This window comes from Lichenostomus cassidix, chromosome 1 (genome assembly GCF_008360975.1).
Source record: "Lichenostomus cassidix isolate B80296 chromosome 1, HeHo_3.0, whole genome shotgun sequence".
In the NCBI taxonomy this organism is placed as follows: Eukaryota; Metazoa; Chordata; class Aves; order Passeriformes; family Meliphagidae; genus Lichenostomus; species Lichenostomus cassidix.
In genome coordinates, this window is record NC_139479.1 from 388,049 (window position 1) to 415,483 (window position 27,435).

Here is a 27,435-nt window from a genome sequence, read left to right on the forward strand (position 1 = left end):
GCTTTCTATTGGCCGCGCCCTCCGCTCTCCCCCTGCGCTCAACGCTGATTGGGCGAAGCGGCGCCGCGCACCGAGCGCCCATTGGGCGGGCGGGCAGCGGAGGGGGCGGGGCTTGGCGCCGCGGAAGGGTCCAGAACGGCTGCGTCTCGGCGCCGCCCCGACATCCGGGGCGTTTGGGGGGGCGGGGCTTCTCCGCGAGGACCAATGGTGTGCGGCGGCGCGGGGAGCTGGCCCCGCCCCCTGCGGGCCCTCAGCGGGGCTGGGCGGGAGGGCAGGGAGAGGAGAGGAGAGGAGAGGAAGGGGCGGGAGGACGGGAGGAAGAGGAGGAGGCGGAAAAGGCGGAAAAGGCGGAAAAGGCGGAGGAGGCGTGGTGGTGCTGCCGGGCCGGGACATGGAGCGGCGCGAGGGGGGCTGAGCGGTGAGAGGGGTGTCGGGGGTCCGTCGCGGTGGGACACGCGGGTTGTGGGGAGGGAGACCCAGGGAGGGGCTCTGGGGTGTCCGGAGGGGTCAGTCACTGCCAGACCCTGCGGGTCTTGGGGAGCGGGGCAGCTGGGGGGATCCTGGGGGAATGTGGGGTGCCTGGGGAAGGGTCCCAGGGGGTCTTTAAGGGGGTGCGGGGTACCCGCGGGGATCTCGGGGGGTCTCTAAGGGGGTGCGGGGTACCCGCGGGAGTCTCGGGGGGTCTCTAAGGGGTACGCGGGGGAGATCTCGGGGTGGTGCACCTCCTCTCCTGCAGGACAGCTCGGGGCCATTCGACATGATACAAAATATTTGCCTTTTGCTTGCCCTCTTTGGGCAAGGCGCTCGGGGGCAGGGAGGGTGGAGGCTGAGGGGGCTCCTGCTTTGGGACCCCCGGCTGTCCCCACGGCCCCGAGGGAGGGACAGGGTTTGGGGTGTCCATCCCTGTCCCGAGCCGTGGGGCATCCTCCTCGGGAGATGGGAGTCTGGGCCGGCCGGGGACCCCTTCACACCCAGTCCCCAGCCTTTGGAGCTTCTCTTTCTCTTTACTTCTATCCTGCTAATAATTCCCTCTGTCCCTGCCCAGCAGCCTAGATGGGGCTGAGCTCTGCTTTCCGTGCTGCTGCAGTACTGGGGTTCGGTGCCTTCTTTGCGGGGGGCTTGTGGTGCTGGCAGAGGGGTGGCCGTGCTGCCCTGGGCACTGCCCAGGTGGCTCCGGGATTGTCCGTAAATCGGATTTGTCCCGCAGCCAGGGGGTGGTGAGGTGGGATCCATGCCAGCCTGATCCCTTGGGGCAGAACACGGAGCCCTGGGCTGGGGGCACCCCTGTTCTGGGGCTCTGCCAGGCTCCAGTGGTGCCCATCCCAGTGTTCCCAACCTGACAGAGCCCTGGCTTCATTGTTGTGTGGGGCTTGTGCTGCCCTGATCCTGCAGCTGGGGGTTTATGGAATCATGGAATTCCTGAGTGGGAAGGACCCCCAAGGATCAGAATCCCACAGCTGTCCCTGCCCAGACCCCCAGCAATGCCAGCCTGGGCATCCCTGGCAGTGCTGTCCAAAGGCTCCTGGAGCTCTGGCAGCCTCAGGCTGTGCCCATTCCCTGGGGAGCCTGGGCAGTGCCAGCACCCTCTGGGGGAACAACCTTTCCTGCTCTCCAGCCCGAGCTGCCCTGGCTGTCCTGCGGTGACACTATGACACCACTTTATTCCTCACCTGTCTGCTTGATGCCCACAGCCGCTGTACCTTTAAGGCAGGCCGCGGGGCGGGCCCTGGGCTGGCTCGGTGTAACGAGCCACACGTGCAAGGTTAGCTATAAAGGCGGCCCGGCCCGGCGGCCGGGGGGTCAGCGGCGCTCGGACACGCGGCAGCTCGGCGGCTCTTGACCGAGGCTTCGTGAGGGGGCGGCTCTCCGTCCCGTGCTAGTTTTGAAAGAGGTTTTGTTTGTTTTTCCTTTTCCTCCCCCTGGTCTCCCTACCCTCCTGCCCGTCTCTCCAGCCCAGCTGGCCGGTGGGGTTACCCGGCCGGCCCGAGCTGCGAGGAACCCACTCCGTGAGTGAGGAGGCAGAGTCACCAAGAGCCACCAGCTCCGCCTACTGTGCCATCGGCTCCTTGCAGCACCCTTTTCCCGTGTTGCTCACTTTCATTTTGTGTTAATAGATAGTTAGTTCTTCCGTGTTAATAAATAGTCGCCTTTTTTCCCCTCCGCTTTCATTTGCTGTTGTTAATTTGTTTCATTGGCAGAGGGAAGAGGGGGAAGCCCTTTTCCCTTGGGAGGAGGTGCTCATCCCTGAGCGTTTCCTCCTGAGCACCTTTGTCTCCCAAACGGAGACGCTGGCCCAGCACCAGGCAGAGCTGCCCATGCACACGCCGGGTGCAGGGGGGCGGGGAGGGCTGTGGGTGCTGGGATGTGCCACAGCAAAGGAACTGCAGCTCCTGGCTGTGTCAGCACTGCCCCGAGCACAGGGAATGGTCTGGATGCATCCCGCGGGACAGAGCTCACGTGCCCTTCCTGCCAGATCCCTCTGCAGGGCTGTAGGGAAAGGCCCTGCTCTGCCCCTGCTCCCTGCTCTCTGTGAGTCTCGGGGTTCCTGTGTCCCCACAATGGGGTTTTCTTTGGCTGCTTTCTGTGCTGCCCCCCCTGGGGCTGTGGGGTCACACAGGGTGTGAGGGGCTGATCCCTGTGTCTGTCCCTGCCCAGGGCTCTGTGGGGCTGGACAGAACCCCAGAATCACTGAGTTTGGAAAAGCCCCCCAGGGTCATCAAGCCCAGCCTGTGACTGATTGCCCATGTTGTCAGAGCAGGAGGACAGAGCACCCCAGTCATACTCTTATTTGTTTGCTTCCAGGTTTCCAAGATGCTGCAGGTCCCGCTGCCGCTGGATCGGGACGGGATCCTGTTCCGGCTGCGTTTCACCACGCTGGCCCTCGGCACTGTGTTCTGCCCTCTCTTTGGCTTCCTCTTCTGTGTCATCTGGTCTCTGCTCTTCCACTTTCGTGAGACGACTGCGACCCACTGTGGGGTGAGAGACTGCGTGGGCAAAACCCACATTGCTGTAGGGTTGGGGCAGCTGGGGGGTGACAGAGCCCCTGTGTCCTCATGGGCTCCTCTTGCTCTTCCTGGGCCTTTCTCTCTCCTCCCCTGGCCTTCTCTCCCTCTTTCTGTGCTCCTTTCTCCTCTTGGGCTCCTATGCACCTTCTGGACTCCTCTCTCCTTTCCTCTCTCCTCCTGGGCTCCTCTCCTGTGCTTTCCCACCAGAAGTGTTACAGAATTCAGAACAAGCTGCACTGTTTAATTGTCCTTGTGATGCCCCAGGACTGGCAGCCACAGGTTTAACTTTGTACTGGGACTGAGGGAAATACAGGCTGGGCAGGCTGGTGTCTGGGCTGGGAACGTTGGGGGTTACTGCAGTGAAGAATTAGGGTGGGGAAGCTGAAGGGAAATCCATTGTCCTGTGGGTAGGTCAGTCCAGAGCTGCTGCCCCCAGCTCTGCTGGAGTTCAGAGGAGTCACAGATGTCTGGGAAGGGATGGTATAGAGCTCCATATGGGATGAGATTGGCCTCCTCCCCAAGGCTTTCAGGCTGCTGGATGAGCAGCTGCATACAAGCTGGGAAGGCAGAGTAGGAGTCATCTCACACCAGCAGGAGAACTTTAGCAGGGTCTGGAATGCCAGGAAAGGGAGAATGGCTTCCCAGTGCCAGAGGGCAAAGTTAGGTGGGATGTTGGGAAGGAATTGTTCCCTGGCAGGGTGGGGAGGCCCTGGGATAGAACTCCCAGAGAAGCTGTGGCTGCCCCTGGATCCCTGGCAGTGTCCAAGGCCAGGCTGGACATTGGGGCTTGGAGCAGCCTGGGACAGTGGAAGGTGACCCTGGGCTGTAAGGTCCTTCCAACCCAAACCATTCTGGGATTCTAGGGATGATCAAAAGCATAACGGCAAGAGAGCTGAGCAGGTCCCTGGACAGGACTGTCCCAGCAGAGCTGTGGTGTCCATGACCCTAAGGGATGCACATGGAGCAATGCCACAATACATTGCCTGGCTTTGGGAATCGCAATAAACTCATTTAGAATTTACAAAAGCACAGTTTTAGCCTGGAAGAGGATGACTGTGACACCGTGTGCCTGTCCCCACGAGCCCATGTCCCTGCAGGTGCCCAACTACCTGCCGTCCATCAGCGCGGCCATCGGCGGCGAGACGCCCCAGCGCTACGTGTGGCGCCTGTGCATCGGCCTGCACTCGGCCCCGCGGGTCCTCGTGGCTGTGGCCTACTGGAACCACTACCAGAGCTGCCACTGTCCCCACCCGCGCTACCTGCGCCTGTGCCACGTCACCCTGCTGCTCAACCTGCTCGAGAACTTCGCCCTCCTCATCCTCACCTACGTGTCCTCCACTGAAAACTATGGTAGGTGTCACCCTCACCCCGCCCTGCTGAGCCCTGCCTTGGGCCTCTGCTTTGGAATGAGGAAAAAACATTTTTAGGAAAGAAAAAGGAGTTAAAAAAAACCAGATATTGTATTAAAGTTAGTGGTTATAGGAAGGATATGGTTGTAACATGCAAGTAGCTGTGCTCTTCCCACAGTTCTAGGCTGCTGATAATTGGTTGAAGCCAGGGGTTCAGTTTTGGGATGGAGCCTGGATCAGGCCTTGGCCCTTGGTTCCACCCATGAGCTGAGGCGACCAGAGGTGGGTCAGAGCTCATCCTGCTTTCCCTCCATCCCCTTAAAGCCCATCCAGTGCCACCCCTGCCATGGCAGGGACACCTTCCACTGTCCCAGGCTGCTCCAAGCCCCAATGTCCAACCTGGCCTTGGACACTGCCAGGGATCCAGGGGCAGCCACAGCTTCTCTGGGAATTCCATCCCAGGGCCTCCCCACCCTGCCAGGGAACAATTCCTTCCCAATATCCCATCTCTCCCCGCCCTCTGACACTGGGAAGCCATTCCCTATGTCCTGTCCCTCCAGCCCTTGTCCCCAGTCCCTCTCCAGCTCTCCATTAGGCCCTGGAAGGGCTGTCAGGTCTCCCCGGAGCCTTCTCTCCAGGTCAACAGCCCCAGCTCTCCTTCTTGGCTCCAGAGCAGAGAGGCTCCAGCCCTCTGATAGTTCATGGAAAGAGAATCAGAGTTTTTCAAGTTAAATCCATGTGTCTAAAACCACAACAGGCTGGGAAATTCTCTTCCCCCACATGGTCTCATCTCAGACAAACTTAAGTGCCAGTGACGATATTCAGCTGCTGTTTCATCCTAAGGTCTGGAGGAGGCACCAGGGATTGACTGGAGAGTTTATCCTGGAACTGAAATCCAGGAGCCTGCAAGGTGGTGCTGTTGCAGTGGGAACAAACCCCATGCTGGGATTTATCAGCAGGAAAGTAATGTGTTGGCTTTCCCTGCACAGCTGGATGGTGATGATGGATATTGTGTCCAGCTATATTCTGGAGAGGGACTTTGAACAAACAGTGGAGTGACAGGACACAGGGAATGGATTCCCACTGCCAGAGGGCAGGGATGGATGGGATATTGGGAAGGAGTTGTTCCCTGGCAGGGTGGGGAGGCCCTGGGATGGAATTCCCAGAGAAGCTGTGGCTGCCCCTGGATCCCTGGCAGTGTCCAAGGCCAGGTTGGACACTGGGGCTTGGAGCAGCCTGGGACAGTGGAAGGTGTCCCTGCCATGGCAGGGGTGAGATGAAAAGGTTTTTAATGTCCTTCCCAACCCAAACCATTCTGGGGTTCAGGGTTGTGCTGCTGTAAACAGTCCCAGATCTCTCCCAGCCTTTGGTGGGATGATCTGTGGTGGAGCCCAGTGACTGGGATGGCAGGACAGGAACCTCCTGCTGATGGAGGACTGTGCTCTAGGACATGTCCCTGGGCCCAGCTCACCCTCTTTGTCTCCTGCCAGCATTCCCTGTCCCTATGGCAAGGTGTCCCAGTGTCCCCTCATGGCAGGGTCTGCAGCCAGAGGCTTCTCCACCTTGTCCATGCTGGCACCCTGCCCTTGGAAATCCAGGTGCTCCTTTGAGGTTTGGATACCTTGACCTGTCTGGCCTGGCCTGGCAGAGCCCTGGGAGGGGCAGCCCGAGGTGTGGCTGGGCAGAGCTGCCCCAGGACCCGAGGCTGACCCACTTCCTCAGATCCTCCTCCCAGACTAATCCCATGGCTGGTAGGAAAGTTTCAGCCCTGAGCTGCCATGCTCAGGTTAATCATCCCTGCAGGACATCCTGGTCTGACCTCTCCCACCTACTGATACCTCACTCCTCACCTGCTTCCCTTCCCTTGGGATGGAGAGGGGAAACAGGCATAGTCCCTTCTGAGGTTCAGGTGGTCAGGAAATCAGCCAGAGGTTCAGTTTCTGCAGAAGGGGCTGGGAAATCCTTTTCAGAATAGCACTTGTGAAGATCTCTCAGCTGAAGGTGCCCAGGTTGGGTGGGGTTTGGGGCCTCAGGAGCAGCTCTGGCTCAGCCTTGCTCCAGCTTCACCCCCAGCCTGATCCTGGAGCTGAGTTAGTCCAGGTATGCACAAAGCAACCTCAGTGCTGGAGATGAGGCTGCTGATGGTGCTATTTGGCAGGTAGGTAATACAGGGGGCCAGAAGATGGACTTTTCTGTATTTTTACTGGCTCATTCTGCACCCTGTGGCTCAGTTTCCCCATCCCTAGAACAACAGTGGTGATGCTGAGCTGCTCCCAAAGGTCTCTGAGTTTACAGCTGTGTGAAGCGATGGTCCCAGAGCACAAACACCCTCCTGGCACTTTGGGATAAGTCTTCCAGGCACTTGTATCCCCTTCCAGGGGGATCTGAGGCACCACAAGCAGGTTATGGAGCTGTGCTGTGCCTGTCTCCTGCAAAGACCCCACTGCAGTCCCAGCATCATGGGGCTCTTAGCAGAGCCACCTCCTGCACAGAGGTCTCCCAAATCCTGCCCCCCGTTCCCCTTGCGCTCCTGGCTCGGATTGAACAGGAAACCTGTTGTTTGTTGATGCAGCAATCCACGAAAATGCCTTCATTGTGTTCATCACATCGGCCCTGGGCCACATGCTGCTCACCTGCATCCTCTGGAGAATGACTAAGAAACACACAGTAAGTCCCGAGGTACAGACACTTTCCTTTCTTCTCTCTGTGCTGGGAGCTGGGACAGGGCTTTGGGGCCGTGCTGGGAGCTGGGAAAGGGCTCTGGGCTGGCACTGGAGGGCTTTGGCTGTTCTTGCTTGTGAAATAACCCTGAGCAGGTGCTAAAGGAGCCAACAACAGCAGGTGAAACTGAGAAACAGTCACCAAAATCCTTTGTTAACCAAAGCAAAGTGGGGGGGGGAAGCTCTTCATTTCCTGTTTTCTGGTTTTATCATAGAATCACAAAATTGTTTAGGTTGGAAGGGACCCTAAATCCCATCCAGTGCCACCCTTGCCATGTCAGGGACACCTTCCACTGTCCCAGGCTGCTCCAAGCCCCAATGTCCAACCTGGCCTTGGACACTGCCAGGGATCCAGGGGCAGCCACAGCTTCTCTGGGAATTCCATCCCAGGGCCTCCCCACCCTCACAGGGAAGGATTTCATTGAGAGATGATATTGAAAACCACTGTTAGCATCCCTGTGGATTGGGATTGCTCATCCCCTCTGCATGCCTGTTTCTAAGCTGAAGTTGGCTTCCCTGTGCTGGGAATTGCTGGTCCTGCAAGCTGGCAGCAGCAGGCAGCAGGAGTTGTTCTCCCTTTCCTCCAGAATGACTCTGTGGAGCAGGCTGGCTCTGGCTCTTTCTCTGGGGAGGGGCTGGGGGGTCAGAGGGTCTGGTGGATGATCCAACCAGGGGCTCCTGGTTCCATTGCCTGGATGCAGCTTCTGTGCTGTGCTGGTTTGTGGTGTGAGTCCTGGACTGTGAGCAGGACATCCAGATTTGTCCTGGGCTGTGGGCACTGACAGCCACACAGGGCAGGACATCAGGTCTGAGGCTGTGTGGGACCTACATCTGTGCCCACATGGCTCTTGCACACTTGGCTTCCCCTGTAGATCTGGGCTCCCTGGACCACTCTGTCCTTTCCCCTTGGGATACTTCTCCCCAGATAATCCCAGTCCAGCCCTCGTGGTCCTGGTGTTCATGGGGAGGGCTCTCGGGGCTGTGCTGCCCCAGGAAGGTGACAGTTTGCAAAGCAGAGCCCTTCGGAGGTTTGTGCACCCCAGGGCTGGGAAGCTGGTGAGGGCTGGGCAGTCCTCTCCCCAGGGATTGTGTGCAGGGCGGTGCTGAGCTCTGTGTCCAGCAGGATAGTGCTGGGGGAGCTCAGCTCCGGCAGTCCCTGAGCACCTCCTGCTCCATCAGTGCTGTTTATCCTGCCCTTCCGCCAATTCACCGAGCCCATCTCCTGCTGCCTTACTCCAGAGACATGGAAAAGAAACTTCCAGTAGTTGTTTGGCTGTGAGATTCCTTAGGAAAGGGACTTCTGGAGATGCTGGGGTTCTCCTTGCTCACTGGGAAGTGCTCTGTTCTCTCTGGTGATATGGGAATAGCAGGAGCTCACAGTCATTCCTTGGCTGCTTTCCCACAGCTTCCTTTATTTATGTCATATTGTTTTGGCTTGTCTTTCCCTGGGTGAGACCTCCAAAGCCCTGGATCTCCTCCTCTGACACGTCACCCACTGGGGCTGCTTCATCTCCCCTGCACCAGGCAGGGGTGAGGCATCCCAAATTCTGGGCTCAGCTTTGGGCCCCTTGGAGCAAGAGAGATTGGGGGGGTAGAGTGTGTCCAGGGAAGGGGAAGGGGCTGGAGGGGCTCAGCCTGGAGCAAAGGAGGGTCAGGGGAACCTTGTGGCTCTGCACAGCTGCTGCCAGGAGGGGACAGCCGGGGGGTCAGGCTGTGCTCCAGGGAACAGGGACAGCAGGAGAGGGAACAGCCTCAGGCTGGGCCAGGGGAGGCTCAGGGTGGATATTGGGAAAATTCCTTCTCAGACAGGGCTGCCCGGGGCAGTGGTGGAGTCACATCCCTGGAGGGATTTCACAGCCCCGTGGATGTGGCACTTGGGGACATGGGTTAGTGGTGGCCCTGGCACTGCTGGGGAGCAGTTGGACTCAGTGGTCTCAGAGGGATTTTCCACCCTCGGTGGTTCTGTTGACTCTACATGAGGAGTGGAGGAATCTGCACATCCCCCGGGGGGGAGGGGGGAGGGCAGGGGACATGGTGACACGTTGGCTGAACCTGCCACCGCGTGGCACAATGCCACCACCCGGCTTCCTCCTCCCATCCTGGAACAGCCCTGCTGGTGGAGGGGAGCTGCCCTCGGGGGTGTGTGGTCCCCCCAAAGCCAGGGCTTTCCTCAAGGAGAGAGGAGCCCTCCAGGGCCAGCCCTGACCACAGGGGGTGTGGTGTCCCTGTGCCAGCTTCGTGCAGGGCCACAGGATGGAGCTGTCGCCCAGGGCATGAGGGTGACAGGTGAGGAAGGAGGAGGAGGCAGGCGCTACGGGGTGACGCAGCTCCCAGACTGGCTGTGTCGGGGTGAAGAGGGCACAGTGCTTGTCACACCACCAGGCGTCACCTTTGGCTAAGGGACTTCTTGTCACTGCAGCTGCTGTGTCCCTGCTGTGTCCGGTGATGTGTGTTGGGCTCCTGCCACCAACCATTCCCATGGATCCTCCTGGGTTTGTCCCACTCTCTGCATTCCTCAAGCGCTCTGCTCACGGCTGGTGGCCCCCGTGGGGCTTGGTGAGGCTCCTATGACACCCGTGGCTTGTTTGGCTCGGCAGGACAGGACAGTAGGACACGGGAGGTGCCTCTGCCACATGCTTGCCCCATCTGAGGGCTTGGGCAGTGCCGGTGAGCAGCCCAGCCACACTCATGGGGCTGGTTTAGGCCAGGGCACAGCTGATCCCTCCGTGTGGATCACCCTGGGGACAGATTCTGGCTCCATTTGTGTCTCTTGTGGGGGCCTCTGGTCACATTTGCTGCCCCCAGCTCTGCAGCCAGCAGTGGCAGGAGGGGACAGGCAAGGGATGGCTCTGGTCCTGCTGTGTTCTGTCCTTCCTTCTCCTCGGTACAAAGTCCCCACGGCAGTTCAGGATCTCCAGGTCCAAACCTGGGACTGTCTCCAGGACAAACTCCACGTGAGGAGCTGGAAAGCTGAATCCATCTGCAGGAGGAACAGGGGGGCTGTGCCTTCCCAACCCTGCGTCTGGCACTGCTTTTAGTGCTCTTGGAGGGGCTGAAGCTCCCCAGGTCTGGCAGCATGTGAGGAACAGGAATTGGTCATGAGGGACAGGAACTGGTCTTGCAAAAGCTTCTCGTCCGGCGGGGCTCCTGTTGCAACTGCTGATCCACGAGGGCAGGAAGGTGCGGAGGAACTGGTTTGTAGTGGGGAAGTACAGGCGGTTTCCAGTAAAGAGGTGTAAATAGGGGGAGAAAGAAAACAGAGCTCTGCGGGAGGGGAGGAAAGAGAAAGCAGGGGAGAGGAGGAGAAGGGGCAAAGCAGAGAAGAGAGATGTGTGGAACAGGGAAATGGAGCCTGGGAGCCTCCGGCTGTGACTGATCACTGCACTCCATGCTTGCTGTTTGGCCGTGGTGTGGCAGTGCCCACCTGGGCTGGCACCTCTGCTGGTCCTGCCTGGCTGCAGGAACTCCTCCCCCCCTTGAAACTCCTTCCCCCAGCCCTGAGCTGCAGAGCTGGGCAGTGGGGCAGAGCAGTTTCACTTCTTGTTTGCAAACACATTTCCTCCTCCACTCAGGGCTGGTGGCCCCAGCAGACAGCAGTTTGTGCATGTGGTGGCCACTGGGCCAGCTGGCTCAGGCCCATCAGAGGAGGCCACAGAGATTCTCTGAGGAGCTCTGGAGCTAGGCTGGGAGAGCTGGGGGTGTTCACCAGGAGAGGAGAGGCCTAAAGGGGCTCCAGGAGAGCTGGAGAGGGACTGGGGACAGGGGCTGGAGGGACAGGACACAGGGAATGGCTTCCCAGTGCCAGAGGGCAGGGATGGATGGGATATTGGGAATTAGGAATTGTTCCCTGGGAGGGTGGGGAGGCCCTGGGATGGAATTCCCAGAGAAGCTGTGGCTGCCCCTGGATCCCTGGCAGTGTCCAAGGCCAGGCTGGACATTGGGGCTTGGAGCAGCCTGGGACAGTGGAAGGTGTCCCTGCCGTGGCTGGGGTGGCACTAGCTGTTCTTTAATGTCCCTTCCAGCCCATCCTGTGGCCAGTGGAGCTGAGTCTGGCTATGCCATCAGCCCTGGGCTCTACCCACAACATCAGCAGCACACACAGCCTGAGCTCAGCCTACTGCAAAGGCAGAGGTGTCTCTGGGCAGCCCCCTCTGTCCCCTGGGCCCAGCTGAGCCCTCAGAGCTGCAGCAGGGTGGCTGAGCTGTGTCCCTGTCGCTGCAGAGCCGTGTGAGCAGCAGGGACCGCAGGCACCTTGGTGACCATGCGTGGTTTCACCCCAGCTGCTCGCAGCGCCCGTGGCAGAGCTGGCGTGGCTCAGACGGGCCTCTATAAATAGCTGAGCCCTCTGTGGGGCCCTTGGGCTTTGGGTTCTCCTCAGGGACCCGGAAATGCTCGAGGGGAGCTGGGGCTGGTGTGTGACACAGAGCCCTGTGGGTGTCACTTGTCCCCCAGAAAGGGATGGTGGCTCCAGGGCAGAGCCAGTGCTTGGGAGGTCCTTACAGAGTGAGCTGTTGCCTTTTAAGATCGCTGTCATCGCTGTCCCCATCAGGAGCTGGGGTGTGGGCAGGGTCTCTGTCCTTCCTCTCCGGAGGCAGTGGAAGAAGCAGCAGGCTCCTGTGCCTCCTTGCCGGTGGCTCACAGCAGCCACCCCTCAGCCCTGAGCTGCATTTGCAGGACTTGGGGCTCCCCCAGGATGGGGGAAGGAGACCCCCAGTGCCTTCTGTGGGCTGGGAGCAGCATCCCAGAGTGTGTCCCCACTCTGTCCCCAGGGCTGGCTGCTGCAGCCGCTCTCCCCACCACTGTCTGGCCTCCTGCTCCTGACTCACCTTTGTGTGTCGGGAATGTGCCCAGCCTGCCAGCTGGGCACTAAATATAATTCCCCTGTGGTTTCCTGGGCTAGACCCTGGGGGGGCTGTGTGACACTGGGGGAGCCTGCAGGGGCTGTGGGTGCCCTGGTCTGTCTTGCCAGGAGGAAATTGCACAGCCAGGGTTGGCAGCCACAGCTGTGCCAGCCTGGCAGCCCCAGCCAGGCCAGGGGGGAGCCTGGCACCAGCTCAGCTGGGAGCACCCTGTCCTTGAGATTTTCTTATCCTGCTTTTTCCTCACAGGCAGCTGGAGTGCAGTGGTCTCTGCCAGGCAACTTGGAGCTGCCAGCTCCTCTCCAAGGCACTGACCTGGGGGGCTCCCAGCCCTGTCCAGGTTGAGCAATCCCAGTTCTTCAAGTCTTTCCTCACAGCAGATGTGCTCCATCCTTCTAATTGTGGTGCCCTCCTCTGGGCCACCATCTGACCCCTGGGATGTCCCCAGCTGGGGGATTCCCACGAAGCTGGGACCGTGGGAAGCAGGGGCAGTGCCTGGCACTGCCTGAGCCGTGAGCAGGGCAGTGGGTTCAGCCTACAGCAGTGAGGGGATGGGCAGCTTCCCTCCATCCATGCTGCCCAAGGTGCAGGCTGGCCCTTTGCCTTGCTCCTGCAGCAGGGCAGGGGTGGCAGTCCCCCTGCTGTGCCTGGCCATCCTGCCCGTGCTCCTGCGGGGACCTCCCCGAGGTGCCACCTATCGTGGCATGTCACCATGTGCCACCTCCTGGACCCCCCGGGGACTCTGTGATCCCCAGGCACTGGGCTGAGCCAGCCGTGCCCTGGCATTAGGGATTAACACCTAATTATCCACGTGATAATCCTCGGCCCAGACTGGGAGAGGGGGAGCTCAGAGGGCACCCAAAGGTGCAGGGTCACTGTGGTGACACAGGATGGCCACTCCTGCAGGGACAACTCCTGCAGCAGGACCAGGGCGTTGGAGCCGCATGAGCTGTGAGGTCCTTTCCGACCCGAGCTATTGTCTGACTCGGTGATCCCGGCAGGTTCGGCTGCCTGGCAGCCCCAGCAGTCCCTGGAGCCCCTGGAGGGCTGTGTGGGTGCAGTGGGGCCGTGCTGGGGCTATGCTGGGCTCTGTGGGTGCGCTGGGGCCGTGCTGGGCCGTGCTGGGCCGTGCTGGGGCTGCGCTGGGGCTGCAGAGCACAGCCGTTTGCGCTGCCGTGGGAGCAGAGTGAGAGCACAGCTGTTTGTGAGCTGCTTTTCCGGTGTGAAACTCTGCTGGGGCTCAGCGCTCCTGGCTGGCACTGCTGCTCGGCACGCCCTGCCCTCGGCTCAGCTGCTGCTGGCCACAGGGACCCTCGGAGGTCCCGGCAGGAAGGAGCTGCCCGTGGGCTGGAGGTGGCGTCACCCGCGTGTCCCCGCGTGGTGAATCTGTCCTTCCTCTCTGGGTTTTCCTCCCTGGCTGAGCCCCCAGCATGCATTCCGGGGGTAATGGAAAGTGTGATGGGGCAATTTAAATTTTCCTTATTATCAGCACTCCCTCTAAATGGAATTTATGTCTCACGTGAAGCGTCAGACGAGGGGGAAATTCCCCTCCCACCCATAACAGCCTGGGCTGTCTGTGCATCCCAGCCCCCTTGTGTGGGGCTGACCCTGCCTTGCAGCCCCCCTGCACCCTGCTTGGGCTCCAGACATGCTTTGGGGTTCCTCTGCCCCCAGAGCTGTAGGATCCTTATCCATGACCCTCAGTGTGATAGGAGGAATAGAGGAAGGGGACTGGAGGCTGTACCTGCTGTGGCTTCCAGGGGTCACTGCACCCACAGCCCCCAGCTTTGGGGGAGCTGGGCAGTGGCTGGGGGAGCCCATTGTGGGGGACAGGCCTGGCCCCGGGTTGTCCCCTTTGTGCAGGCTGAGCTCTGGGGCACAGAAGCTGTGAGCTGGGGGTGTGGGGCTGCTGGGAGCCTCCCTGTGCTCTGCTCCTGCCCCATCAGAGGCAGTGCTGGGTGCCAGGATGAGGCCCCTCCTGTGCCAGGGTGTGTTGGGTGAGGTCTCCAGCGCAGCACCCGCCCCAGCTGCTGCCCCTTCATGTGGTTTCCTCCTCCCTGGCACTGTTGTGGGTGAGGGGGTGCAGCACCCAGTGAATTCTCTGTGCCCCAGGGCCACCTGCAGCCACCTAGGCTGTGGGATCTGCCTCTGGTAGAGCCACTGGCCCATCCTTGGGGAGACCCCTGTGCACCCCAGCACTGTGCACCCCAGCACGGGGGGCTCTTGTCCCCATGTTTGCTTGGACCCCGTGGCTCCCTCACTCCCTGTATCCCCATGGCAGTGTGACCCCGGGTGGCCCTGGGCACAGCCCTGCCAAAGCCACCCCTGCTCCTGGCCTGGGGCTGGGGTGTAGAGAGACCCCTGGGGCTGTGCGGGGCCGGGATGGGATGGGGTGGGATGGGATGGGGTGGGATGGCTGCTCCAGCATCACCCAGCCCTTGGCCTCTTCCAGGAGCGCAAGTCGTACAAGTGGAAGCAGCTGCTCTTCTTCTTCACCTTCATCACGTTTGCGTTTGCTGTGTGTGTTTACTTCCACCACAACTGGTACTGCGGCCCTGGAGGTGAGGGGGTGCATGTGGGGAAGGGACTGGGGTGGTGACAGAATCAGAGAATCACACTAAGGATGGAAAAGATCCCCGGAATCAGCAAGTCCCAGCTGTTCCCAATGGCCACCTTGTCCGCAGCCCAGAGCACTGAGTGCCACAGCCAGGCCTTCCTGGGACACCTGCAGGGATGGGGACTGCAAACCTCCCTGGGCAGCTCCTGCCAAGGCCTGAGCACCTCTTCAGTGAAAAAATTCCTTCTGGTGTCCAAAAATTCTTCCTGATGTCCAATGTCCTCCCAATGCCTTGCCTTCCACGTCCCAGCCCAGGGGAGCTCCAGGTGCCTGGCCTTCCTCTCTGGTGGGGGTCAAGCCCCCAGCCCATGCCCTGCTGCCCCAAACAGGTGTCCCAGAGACCCCCCCTAGCTCCCAGGGCAGATCCAGCTGTGATTCCCCCTCACCTGCTGGGTTTCCTCCCCCAGTGTACACTGTCTTCGCCTTCCTGGAGTACCTGGTTGTCCTCTCCAACATGGCCTTCCACATGACTGCCTTCTGGGACTTCGGCAACAAGGAGCTGGTGGTGAGCTCGCTGCTGGAGGACAAGCACTTCTAGCCAGCCCTGGTGCTGGAGGGCTGCTCTTCCCTGGGGAGACAGAGCCCCTTCCTGTCCTGCTGGGTGTTTGCTGTGGAGCTGCTGCAAGGATCATGCCGGGATCATCCCAGGATCCTGGGCCCTGCGAGTGTTTGTCCCTGGCTGCGCCTGCAGCTCTCATCCGGGGGAGCTGGGGGCTCTTCCCAGGGACCTGCTGTTTCTTTGGAGGATGCTCTGGGCAGAGCAGGATTCTGCTCCCAGCATCAGGGCACAGGGAGCCAGCCCTGCCCTGCCCTTGCTCAGCCTGGAGACTGGGGGTCCTGAGGCAAGTCCTCCAAAAGGGCTGGTGGCCTTCTGGGCTGGCTGCAGGCACTGCTCTCCTGTTGGACTGGAGCAGAGTCCTGGCCCATCGTGCCTGAGTTCCCACGAGGGGAGCAGGAAGTTGCTGGCTTGTGCAAGGACTGCCTGGAGCAAGGCGAGGGCACATGGGGCAGAGCAGGTCTGGGAGCATCCACAGCTCCTTCCTGCCTTTCCCAGGAGCCCCCAGCAGCACAGGGCTGCTGCTGTGCCCATTGCAGCCCACTTTGGGGAGGAAGGGTGAGTGTGCTGGTGCTGGGATTGTTGGGGTCCAGCAGTGCCCCAGATGTGCAGCTCTGGCTGCCAGGGTGCAGGGGACACAGCTGGGGGGTGGCAGTGTACCCAGGCTCCTGCAGTGCTGCTGGAAGGGGCTGTTGTGATCCAAATATTAAGGTTCTTTGGAAATACCTCTGCCCGAATTAAGGTGCAAACAAGACCATATGCCAGTCAATGGTATGGGTTTTATTTGAAAGTATATATGAGAGAGGGGAAAAGGAGAAGCAGGAAAAGAGGTGGGGAGGGACAGAAAGAGGGTGACAGAGACAGAATAAAGAAAATATCACCATCCATGGATCCCAACGATGTTGCATTGATCCTCTCCAGCTGCTCTTCTCAGTGGTGATGGTCCCCCTGAGAAGCACAGGATCCCATGGGTTAATATCCACTCAGGCCAGGTGGCAGTGTCCAGGTGTGTCCCCCCAGGGGAGGGGCAGTCTCTAGCAGCAGACTCTGCTTGCATCACCTTCAGTCCTGAGGTGCAAGGCCTCTGGGGAGCACTTTGGGAGGTCTTTGTGAGGGTGACTCCCCCTCAGCTGCCTCTCACCTTAAAGTCCCATGGATGTGGCCGGTGGGGTTGGGGGTTCCACAGCTGGGCAGTTTGTAAGGGAGGATGGATGGGTGTTTGTTGCCTCTGGGGAGAGGTTACACCACACACCCCAAACCTCCACCTCCCCCCTCAGCTGGGAGGGAAGTCTGTGCAAACCTGGCTTCTGTGAGCTGTGCTCTGCCCCCACCCCAAACTCAGCCAGGGATGATGCTCGGTGCAGCTGGTGGCTTTGGCCTTTGTGAAGGCATACCTTTCCCTCAGCCTGAGATGACTGAACAATAGGTTTCCCTTTATCAAATCTCAGCAGTTTGACTCTCAGTGCAAAGTCCCAGTCAGGTACCTTCAGGGAGACTCCTTTGATTGTAGCTTCTTTATACACTTTTTTGTTAAAATGAACAAAACTTTATATCAATGTTTGAGGCATGAACTATTTCAGTCTCTGACAGGAGCACCTGGAGCTGCTTTGATTTTGGGGAGCTCTGTGCTTTGCAGGGCTCATCCCACCCCACTCCACACTCAGTCACGATGGACCAGCATGGGTTTCCCCCCTGCCCTTCACCTGAGCACAGCCACCACAGAGTCCCCTGGGACGTCCCAGAGCTCATCCCTGTGTTCCTGGGGCTGGGCAGAGCCTCCTCCTGCGGGAGCTGCAGGGCCCTGGCAGAGCCTGCTGTGCCTGTCCATCGTCAGTGTCCCCATCCGTGGGCTCCATCCGTGTCCCTGCATGCGTGTGACACGCTGCCCCCGCAGCGCCTTGCCTTTGAGGTGGAAATAAAGCACTAAGTATTTTTGTGAGCTCTCGGCAAACTCCACAGCGTTCCCACCTGGCACAGCCTGGCATGGCCCTGGAACAGCCCTGGTGCAGCCAGCAGGTCCAGCCCAGCACCCTGGGCAGGGTGGGGGCTGGAATGGGGTGCAGGACATGAACCTCAGGCACTGGGGCTGGAGTGTGGGATGTGGATCCTGGATGTTGGAGCTGCAGCTCAGGATGCAGATTCCTGGGTGCTGGGGTGCAGGATGGGGATGGCTGGGGTGTGCAATGTGAATTCTGGGTGCAGCATGTGGATCACTGGGGTGTGCAATGTGAATGCTGGGTGCTGGGGTGCAGGATGTGGATCACTGGGGTATGGAATGTGAATGCTGGGGTGCACGATGGGGATGGCTGGGGTGTGGGTTCTGGTTGCTGGCTGTTGGGGCTGGGGTATGGACACGGCCCTGGGTGCTGGATGAAGCCTGGGAAGCTTCAGCGAGGCTGGGAAGCAGCCAGGAGCTGGGCTGGAGGCGTGGGAGAGACTGAGCCCACCCTGCAGCTGGCGGCCCTGCTCCCCACCCAGCCCCGGGGGCCGCTGGCTTGGCTGTGGATCCTGCAGATCCCATGGATGCTGTGGGGCCAGGGACAGAGCCTGGAGCCAGGAGGGGTGGGGCTGGCACTGCTGGGGCAGTTCAGGGGCAGGGGAGCTGCCGGGGGCTCGGTTCCCTCTGTCCCGGGCCAGGGGCTCCGCCAGGCCCTGCTTTCATTGCAGCCACTGCGAGATGAGCTGGGAGGGGAAGAGCCATGAGCTCATCCCGCTGTGCCGGGGCCAGGGCTGGGCTGTGTCCCACTCGTGGCATCACGGGGTCCCCTCCTCATCCCAGCACTTGCTTCTCTGCCGAACCCCACCGGGGTGGCACCTCCCAGCCCCACAGCAGGACCAGGACATGGCTGTAGGAATCCCCATGGCAGGAGCAGGATTTGAGGCAGCCCAACCCACAAGCCCACTGCTCTGCAGCCCCCTGGGGCTGCATCCCCCGGCTGTGGGCTCCAGGGTGGGGCGTGGAGGGGCCCCGGGAGGCTCCGCAGGGCGCGGCTGTGGGCTGGGGCTGGGGCTGGGCTGGGCTGAGCTGTGGCTGGAGCCCCCCGGCCCCGCCGCCCACGCCTGCCCCCAGCTCTCGCAGGGAAGCGGCAGCAGGGAACAAAGGCGGCTTGTGGCCACGCTGGGTCTCTGCCCTTCCTGCAGGAAGGCCCCAGGGCCGGACAAGAGGCCCGTGTCCGGAGCCGGCCGCCCGCCAGCACGTGCCGGGGGGGTGCCGAGGGGGAGGCGAGAGCGGCTGGGGATGCCACCGGTGCCTTGCTGCTGCCATCACCAGCCACAGGACATGGGGACACCCCTGGGCATGGGGACACAGGCTCTGCCCTCCATCTGCCAGTCCAGAGGCAGCACCAGAGCTGGGGTGGTGAGAGAGTCCCCAGGTGGGGACCCCACTTGTGTGCCAATTCCTGCAGTGTCCCTGTTCCTGCCCCTTACAATGTCCCCAAGCTGCCAGGCAGGAGCTCAGCTGGGCACAGGGATGGTGGGGTCAGGGCTGGCTGTGGCAGGGATACCCCACGCTTCCCCTGGCTGCAGCTCCCCTGGAAGAGACCCCTGGCAGGCACCATGAGCACCCTCGGCTTGGCCCTGACCCACTGAGGGGTCCTGGCCCAGCTCAGGCCAGTGACACCCATGTCCCTCCAGGGAGTGTCCCCATGCCCAGCAAGGTGGGCGCACATGGGAGAGCACAGGACACGAGGGGCCGGGGCAGGTTTTTATTTCAGGAGAAGCAGCTCTGGGGGCAGCTGGTTACAGGTGAGTCCTGCTGCCCTGCGGAGCTCCAGCACCAGCCAGGGCAGAACTCTCTGCTCCGGCCATGCTGGCTCCACTCTCGGCAGGGCTGGACATCCCCGGCATGGGGCTCACCCCAAACACCCCCCGGGAGCTCCTGGCACTGCCCACAGGATCCTGGGGCAGGACAGGGCCATGCCAGCAAGATAATCCAGGATGGGCGAGCACCAGGGCTGGCACAGAGGGGCTGGGGACCTCCTGTGCCCCAGCTGGTGCAGAGGGTGGGGGTGGCAGGTCCCCATGGGGGACTCGGGGTGGGGTGGCAGGTCCCTGGGGGCTGCTCAGGGCTGGGGTGGGGTTTGCCCACCGCAGACATTCCTTTCTCAGGAAGCGTTGCTGTGCTGGGACCCGGAGAGAATTCACCAAAAGCAAACGCTGACAGGCGGGGCTGGGAGAGCCCCAGTGCCCCCAGGGTGGGTGGCCAGTTAGTGCAAAAAAGGTCTGTATTATTAAAGCTGGAGGCTCTGGGCTGGCAGCCCCGGTCCCACCGAGGCTCGGGGAGGCACTGGGGTGGGTGGGGGGCAGGAGGTGTTTGGGGGGCAGCAGGGCAGGGGCAGCATCGTCTCTCAGTCACAAGAGCACACAGGGCTTCTTGGGCTTGGCCGGGACAGGGTTGAGCACAGCCCTGACGGCCTCGGTGAACACATCCTTGATGCCCTCCTGGTTGAGCGCCGAGCACTCCAGGTACTTGACGGCGCGGATCTGCTTGGACAGGCTGATGCCCTGCTGGGTGGTGATGGGCGCCTGGTTCTGCTCCTTGAGCCGCTTCATGGTGTCGGGGTTGTTCCTCAGATCCTTCTTGGTGCCCACGAGCAGGATGGGCACGCTGGGGCAGTGGTGGCACACCTCGGGGTACCACTTGTGCTTGACGTTCTCGTAGGAGGGCGGGCTGGCGATGGAGAAGCAGATGATGAAGACGTTGGTCTGGGGGTAGGAAAGCGTCCGCAGGCGGTCGTACTCCTCCTGGCCGGCCGTGTCCCACAGGTTTAAGTTAATAGTCCTGCCGTCCACCGTGTTCTGGGCGCTGTAGTTGTCGAACACGGTGGGGATGTACTCCTTGGGGAAGGCGTTGGTGGTGTAGCAGATGAGCAGGCAGGTCTTGCCCACCGCGCCGTCGCCAACCACCACGCACTTGATGCTCTGCATCCCCGCGGCCCTGGCGTCCCTTCAGCAGCCTGTGGGAACAGGAGAGGCTCAGCGAGGGGACACTGCAGGGCTGGGTCACCATGGTGCCCCAAATCCAGCTCCCTGAGGCTGCACCAGGGTCACACCCCCTTGGCTCACCCTGCAGCCCACAGCTCAGATGAGCTCCCCAGGCAGGCACATCCCCTGGCAGAGATCCCCAATGGGGACCTGCCTGCCATGACCCAGGGACAATCACGTGTGTGCATGGAGGCCACATCATCCCCAGGGTGCATCCACAGCAGCCAGGCTGTGGCAGCATCCTGTGCCATGCCATGCCATGCCATGCCATGCCGTGCTGTGCCTCCAGCCCACAATGGGATGGAGGCCCAGCAGGGCAGGGAGCAGGGCCCTGTCTGGGCTGTGGCAGCCTGTGGGCTGTCCCCACTTGTCCCAGCCCCAATCCTGCCCGCACCCAGCAGGGCCAGTGCTGGTCCTGGTGGGCCAGAGGCCAGGCTGGTGCTGTGGATGGAGCCCGGCCGCTGGTGAGCCCCTGGAGCCGATGTCCGCTCTGGCAGCTGTGTTTATCCCGTTCTCAGCGCGCGTTTTCCTTCCTCAGGTTGCCTCTGCAATTCCCATTAAGGGCCTCATCCTGCTCCCCTTCCTGCTGCTGGCTGGAGCTGGGAGCTGCCAAGCCCTGCCCAGCCGAGGCAGGGGCGCCCCGTGGTGCTGGGGGCAGTGCAGGGTGCCCACCCTGGGGCCGGCAGCCCCTTTCCCTGCGGGACTCGGCCGTGGCAGCTGGTGCCCACCCCTGGGATCACAGTGGGAGGACGGGAGCCCTGCTCATGTGCCAGTGACAGGCAGGCAGAGGAGCTGCAGTGTCCCGGAGCCCTGGGCTGGGGTCCCTGTTCCCCAGAGCCCCCTGGGGCTGCAGGGGAAGGGGGAAGGCACCGAGCCCCCCGCCCTGAGCCCCTGCCGGTCCCTGCCCCCTCGGATGGGGAAGTCGCTCTTCCTCTTCCCGCCCTGACACGCGGCTTCCTGCGGCCGAGGCTGTGCCGTGACCCCCGCCCTGCCTGGCTGTGTGTGACCCCTGGGACAGAGCCGCGGGGGCTGCCAGAACACCCCGCCGTGCTGTGCCTCAGCTTCCCCACTGCTAACGAGTTTCCAGGGGCAGGACATGCCCCGATCCTGGGGGTGTGAAGGGCAGCAGTGGGTGACACAGGCAGCCCCCATCCCCACCCCACAGGAAGCTGCTCGCAGGGTCCCAGGGGGCCACAAACACAGTCCTGGCCCTTGCCCTCCAGGCTGGGAGCAAACACAGCCCAGAGGTTTCCTCACACCAGTCTGCACCAGGGCTCAGCCCCAGTGGGACCCCCGGGGGCTGTGGGGCTCAGAGGGGAGCAAGGCTGGGGCAGGGGGAGGAGGGACAGAGGGGTGGAAACAGGAGCAGGATCAGGAGGAGAGTGATGGGGATGGGACCTGAATCAGGACAGTGGGAGCAGATGAGGGAGAGAGGACAGTGGGAGAAGGAACTGGAGCAGGGGGAGCTGGAGCAGGACAGGCAGGAAGGAAGTGGATCAGGGCGATGGGAGCAGGAGAAAAGGGAGCAGGAGCAGGGTGGTGCAAGCAGGACAGTGGGAGGGACAGGATCAGGGTCATAGAGCAGGGCCAGGGGGACCAGGAGTAGGGCTGCAGGGGACTGAGGTCACTCCGTGGCTGCACAGGGCCACCTCCAGGGATGTGCACCTTCCAGGGGCTGTAACTGCAACCCACACCCCTGTGCCACTCTGCCCTGCAGCCACCCATCTCTTTGCCCAGGGCTCCCAGGGCTGGGGGTACCCCAGGGCAGCCTCTGGAGTGGCACATGGCTGTCCCTGTCACGCCAAGGCCCCATTTGGCCCAGTCTAAACCCATATGACTCAGTCTGGACCTGAAGTTGCTCTGAGCACCAGCCTGGCCCTGTGCCCGTCCCACAGTGGGACTTGGCACACACACTGGCCATGCCAAGCCCAAACCCTGCACCCCCAAACTGGCCATGGGCACCCTGGGATGAGTTGGCACCCAGCAGAAACCATCCCCATCCCCATCCTGGAGCAGAGGAAATGCTCATGCCCATGAGAGCATCATGGGGAAACAGAGATGAGGAGGAAGAGGAGGAGAAGAAGGAGGGGACAGAGGTCAGGGGTCACTCCTGCATCACCCAGCACCCCACAGGGTGTGGAACCCCAGGGTGGCCCCAGGTTTGTCACCAGCACACAGCAAATGTGGGCACACAGGGTGCCTGTGGAGGGCTGTGGCAGGGCCCAGGGGCTCACACAGGAGCATTTTGGCTCATGCCAGCCCTGGCATTGTCAGTGCCAGGTACGAGGTGCCAGTGGCATGACAAGAGGGCCCACAGGCACAGCCCACACCCACAGGGCAAATGTCTCACTGAGGAGGGGGCTTGGTGAAGGGCAGAGCCCCCAGAGCAGCTCCAGGTCCCTCTGGTGTCAGGGAGGCAGATGAGGGTTCCAGGGGGGCTCTGGCTCTGTGACAGCGTATGCAGCCACAGCCACCACATCACGGTCCTGACCTGTCCCCAGAGCCCCAGCAAGGCCCTGACCCTCCCTCAGCTTCCCGGGGAGGATGAGGAGGAAGCTGTGCCCCAACCCCTGACCCGCCGTGTCCCCCAGCACAGGGCAGGGGGAGGCAGGAGCCCTGCCAAAGGGACCCCACTCCAGAGCAGGGCTGGAGCTGCCCAGTGCCATCCCCGCGGTGCCAGGCAGGGCTGGGGGTCACTCCTGTCCCTGCAGCAACGCCGGGGCTCCCGAGGGTCCTGCCGGCGCTGGGGACAGCGGGTGTGTGCCCTGGCTCTGCTGTGCCCCTGCTGCCTGCTGCCAGCTCCGCTGCCGGCACAAGGCCAGCTCTGTTCTCCCAGGAAATCCGCGGCCGGCAGCACCTTTAACCCCTTCTGGCCCCTCGGGATGACGGGGGAAAAGTGGCCTCGTGGGGCTGAGGGGCACAGCCCGCGGGGACACAGCCATGGGGACACCTGCGCCTTGCCAGCCCACGGGAGGGAACCGGAGCACAGGGGAGCTCATTATCCCGACCCCGGCGGTGGCACTCGGTGACGTTCGGGGTGCTGAGGACAGGGCGGGGGGCGAGCGGGGCTGTGGGTGACACACAGAGTGTCCCCTCCCATCGCCACCCCCGGCACGGGAAAAGCGACTCATCTCTCCTTCAGCAGAAAGGGGAAGCAAAACGCTGTGCCAGCGCTCCCGGCCGGGGCAGCCCCGGGGATTTTCCGCCGGGGAAGTGCAGCAGCCACCCCGTGAGCTCTGTGTCCCACGGCCCCCAGCCACCCCGGGAGCTCTGTGTGCCACCCCCGTGAGCTCTCTCTGTGTCCCACGGACCCAAAGCTGACCCGAGCTCCCCTGCACGTCGCCGGCAGCCCTTCCCCGCACAGCCCCCGGCACACCCCGCCTCGGGCACCTCACAGCCCACCCTGTGCGCCCCACCCTGCCCAGGGTCCAGCCCGGCCGAGGGACGTGCCCAGGGCTGGGGGTCACTGGGGTCACTGGGGTCACTCCTGCTCCGCGGGGCACTGACACAGAGCAGCCCCCGGCACTGCCGCCAGCTCAGCAGGAGAAGGGAAGTTAATAACATTACTAAAATCCCTAAATCCCAAGCAGGGACCCCATGGGGGCTCATGGCCATGGTGGGGACCCAGGGACCCCCCAGGGCCCCCCAGCTCTGACCCAGACTCTGCCGCAGCTAAATTAACTTCCATGCTGAGTCGGAGGATTTTGATTTCCCTCATTTTCCAGCTGTCGTGACTAATTTCCTCATTTTATTTCCCTCCCAGGCCAGGTCCTGCTCTGCCCCTCAGCACAGCCACAGCCACTCCTGGCCCTTGGCCTCTGCTCCAGGCACTGCCAAAGCTTTGCAGCTCCAGGGCTGGAACCACATCCAGGCCCCAGGAGGGGATGGGGGGAACCTCCTTCTTGACCCAGCCAGTGCTCCCAGCAGGCACAGTGCTGGCATCAGGGGGATCCCAGGATGGCTGGAGAGATGGTGCATGGCTGATGGAGGCAGGGATGAGGTTGGATGGACAAATAAATGGAGGATGGATGGAAAATGGAGGACAAATGCAATGAACAATGGGAAGGATGAGATGAATGGTGGATGGGATAGAGGGATAGATGGTTAGATGTGGATGGACAGATGGATGGAGGATGGATGGAAGATGTGGATGCATGCATGGAAGATGGATCATGAATGGGAGTTATGGAGGGAGGGAGGGAGGGATGGATGGGTGGATGGGGCCAGCCAGGCCAGGTCAAGCTCCATGGCCTCCAGCAGAGCTGCCAGCAGTTCCCAGTGCTGGGCAGGCAGAACCATCCTGTTCCAGCCCCTCTCCAGGCCACGGCCAACCCAAACCTGCTGCCACGCACGAGGGCACAGCCCACACCTGCACCCGCAGCCAGCACCTCCCAGCAGCACCACAGCTGCCCACAGATGCTCCCAGCACCTGCAGTCCCAGCGCTGCTCCCTCCCACCACACACCCACCACAGCTCATCCCCACAGGCCACCAACGGTACTCCGGTGGCTTCTCCTTCTCCTAGCCAGGTGGAGGAAGCCCAGTAGCCCCTGGGCCAGACACCCATCCCAACCCCGCCCAGGCTTTCTGGGACCCTCGGGTGTCCCCATGCTGGGTGACGCAGTGACCCCGGCGGTGACCCCAGGGGGGCCCCATGGCAAGTGCTAACCGCAGGCACCCCCACCCTGGGGACAGCCCTGGTGTGTCCTGGCTGCTGCACACGTGTGACAAACCTGTGACACGTGTGACAAGGGATCTGTGTGGTCAGTGGGGCAGTGCAGGGGGGCAGTGGGGTGAGTGCAGTGCAGTAGTGCTGGAGGAGTCAGTGGGATCAGTGCAGGGGGCTCGGTGGGTCAGTGTGGGGATCTGGTCAGTGGGGTGAGTGCAGTGGGTCATTGGGGCAGTGCAGGGGGCTCGGTGGGGCAGTGCGGGGGTCCCGCGGGCCGTGCAGCGCCCCCCGGTGTCAGCGCAGCCCTGCAGCCGCTCCGGGCAGGGGACAGGAGACAGGGGACAGGGGACAGGGGACAGGGGACAGGGGACAGGGGGTGCGGCTGCAGAGCGGCTGCGGGGCGGGAGGTGCGCTGAGCGCGGGGGTCCCGCCGAGGCCGGCGGGCAGAGCCACCTTCTGTCCCCGCTCGGTCCCGACAGCTGCCGCTCCCGCTCAAAACTCCGCTGGTCCGGCGCCGCGGTGCCCCGTTATCCCCGGCGGTCCCGTTATCCCCGGCGGTCCCGTTATCCCCGGCGGTCCCGTTATCCCCGGCGGTCCCGTTATCCCTGCACCCGCGTTATCCCTGCCAGTGCCGTTATTCCGGCAGTCCCGTTATCGCCGGAGCTCCGTCATCCCAACCCCGTTATCCCAGCCCCGTTATCCCGGCGGTGCCGCTATCCCGCCCCGGGCGGCTCCCGCCGCCGCCGCCCCCGCCCTGGCCCCGACGGGCGGCTCCTCCCGCCCCGCTGACCGCACCCGGGCCCGGCAGGGACCCCCGCCCGCCGCCCCCCAGCCCTCCCGGTGCCCCGGCCCCGCACTCACCCCGGGGCATGGCGCGGCGGCGGGCGCGGGGCCGGGGCGGCAGCGGCAGCAGCAGGAGGAGGACGAAGAGCAGGACGAAGAGAGGAGGAGGAGGAGGAGGAAGTCTGCGGCCGCCTCCTCCGCCGCCCCGGGCGGTCCCGCGGAGAAACTTCCCCCGCCGCGCCCGGCCCCCCGCGCCCGCCGCTTCCTTCCTCGGCCGGCCCGGAGCTCCGCCATCGCCCCGGGCGGCGGGGCTGCGGCGGGTTTGGGGCAGGAGCCCCGGGCAGGATCCCCCCAGCCCCCAGCGCCCCCCGGACCACCCCGAGCAGGGACCCGCAGCCCCGGGGCCGGGCTGGCAGCAGGGACAGTCCTCCTTCTCCGGCTGCCTGGGGCCCCTGATAGCCCCATCCCTGATAGCCCCATCCCTGACCCCACCGCTCCTGACCCCACCGCTCCTGACCCCACCTCTGACCCCCTCACCCCCATTCCTGACCCCCACCCGGGCACTCATCCCTGACCCTCACCTCTCAACCTTGTTCTGCAGGGTCAGGGGAGAGGATCCCCCCAAGGGCCGGGTCCTGGGAGTCCCCATCAGGGCCAGGTCCCCCCAGCAACACCCATGAGGGTCCCTGGGGCAGGAGGGGCCTGTGGGGTCACCCGGGCATGGAGGGGAGGCAGTTCCTGGCAGCGAGTGGCCTGTCCCCATCCTCATCTCGGGGTCTGCAGGTGTGGGAGCTTCCACCCACAGCCAGCACCTTCCCCAGTGCCAGCACGGGGACCAGGACTGGGGCCAACAGAGACCCCGCAGCCTGGGCATCAGCCAGCCCCGTGTGCCAGCCTGGCCATCAGCCAGCCCCGTGTGCCAGCCTGGCCATCAGCCAGCCCCGTGTGCCAGCCTGGCTACCTGCCGTGGCCGGGGGTCCTTCATCCCACACCCCGGAGGGGAGGTATGTGGCACCTGGCTGGGAGCAGCCTGCTCCAGGGACAAGAGTGACACTTCTTGGAGCACCAAGGCCAGAGTGGGACAGGATGTGAGGGGTGGGACAGGATGTGAGCTTCCCGTCCTCCCACCGGAGGCTGGTGGGCTGCAGGCACTGGTGGCACCAGTCCAGCCATGCCACCGGGAGCACGTGGCCCCGGAGGTGTCACACAGCTCTCCGAGGTGTCGAAATTTCTCTAACCCCACTGTGAACAAGGAACCACGTGCTGGGAGCTCAGAACGGCTCAGCCCAGAGGGTGGAGGTGCTGTGCCGAGCCGGGTGTGTGACACGTCGGGGTGCTGTGCCGGGCCGGGTGTGTGACACGTCGGGGTGCTGTGCCCTATCGGGGTGCTGTGCCGAGCCGGGTGTGTGACAGACCTCCCCGGGACTCGAGGCGGCTCTGCCCAGCTCGGTCACCCATCCAGGCGCTGCCCGCCGCGGGCCCTGCTGAGCTCCCGCGCCCCGCCCGGCCATCCCCCGTGCGCCCAGCAGAGGTCGCTGCGGGCCAGCGCCGCGCGCGCGCGGGCGGTGGGGGCGTGGCCACGTGTCCGCCCCCGGCTGGCTCCGCCCCGCGGTGGGTGTGGTCACGCGGGGTTTGGCTCCGCCCCCTGTCAGCGCGCGCGCGGCGGCGGCAGGGCCCGGTGCGCAGGGCGGCGCGCGGGGGGGCGGGCGAGACCACCGCGGCGGGGGGGGTGCGGGGCTGTCCCGCCATAGACTGAGCGGGGTTTTCGGAAAAACACCGCTGCGACAAGTCGGCGGGGGAACGGAGCGGGCCGGGGAGACGTTAACGGAGGCAGAGAGAAGGGTTATCCCCGCAGAGAGGCGAGGAGCCGGCGGGGTTATCCCGGGAAGAGA

General features: G+C 62.9%; 2 protein-coding genes across 4 annotated transcripts; one reads left to right on the top strand and one right to left on the bottom strand.

Annotated features, from left to right (window-relative positions):
* The first annotated feature begins 307 nt into the window (after window positions 1-307).
* Window positions 308-15,225, top strand: PGAP2 (post-GPI attachment to proteins 2). 3 transcript variants are annotated; one of them, XM_085069700.1, is made up of 6 exons: window positions 308-418; window positions 2,803-2,976; window positions 4,103-4,355; window positions 6,927-7,033; window positions 14,386-14,494; window positions 14,958-15,225. In XM_085069700.1, exons 2-6 carry the CDS (start codon window positions 2,812-2,814, stop codon window positions 15,086-15,088), a joined length of 765 nt encoding a protein of 254 aa, XP_084925826.1. In that variant the 5' UTR covers window positions 308-418; window positions 2,803-2,811; the 3' UTR covers window positions 15,089-15,225. The 3 variants fall into 3 exon arrangements, with proteins under 3 accessions (XP_084925826.1, XP_084925987.1, XP_084925905.1); XM_085069861.1 differs by having other exon boundaries at window positions 6,927-7,021; XM_085069779.1 differs by lacking the exon at window positions 308-418 and adding an exon at window positions 1,610-1,891.
* Window positions 15,226-18,798: 3,573 nt separating this feature from the next.
* On the bottom strand, window positions 18,799-25,776 carry RHOG (ras homolog family member G). Its single transcript, XM_085069989.1, has 2 exons — window positions 25,622-25,776; window positions 18,799-20,064 (listed from the first exon to the last, which is right to left on the bottom strand). Exon 2 carries the CDS (start codon window positions 20,033-20,035, stop codon window positions 19,460-19,462), a length of 576 nt encoding a protein of 191 aa, XP_084926115.1. The 5' UTR covers window positions 20,036-20,064; window positions 25,622-25,776; the 3' UTR covers window positions 18,799-19,459.
* Between the last annotated feature and the right edge of the window lie 1,659 nt (window positions 25,777-27,435).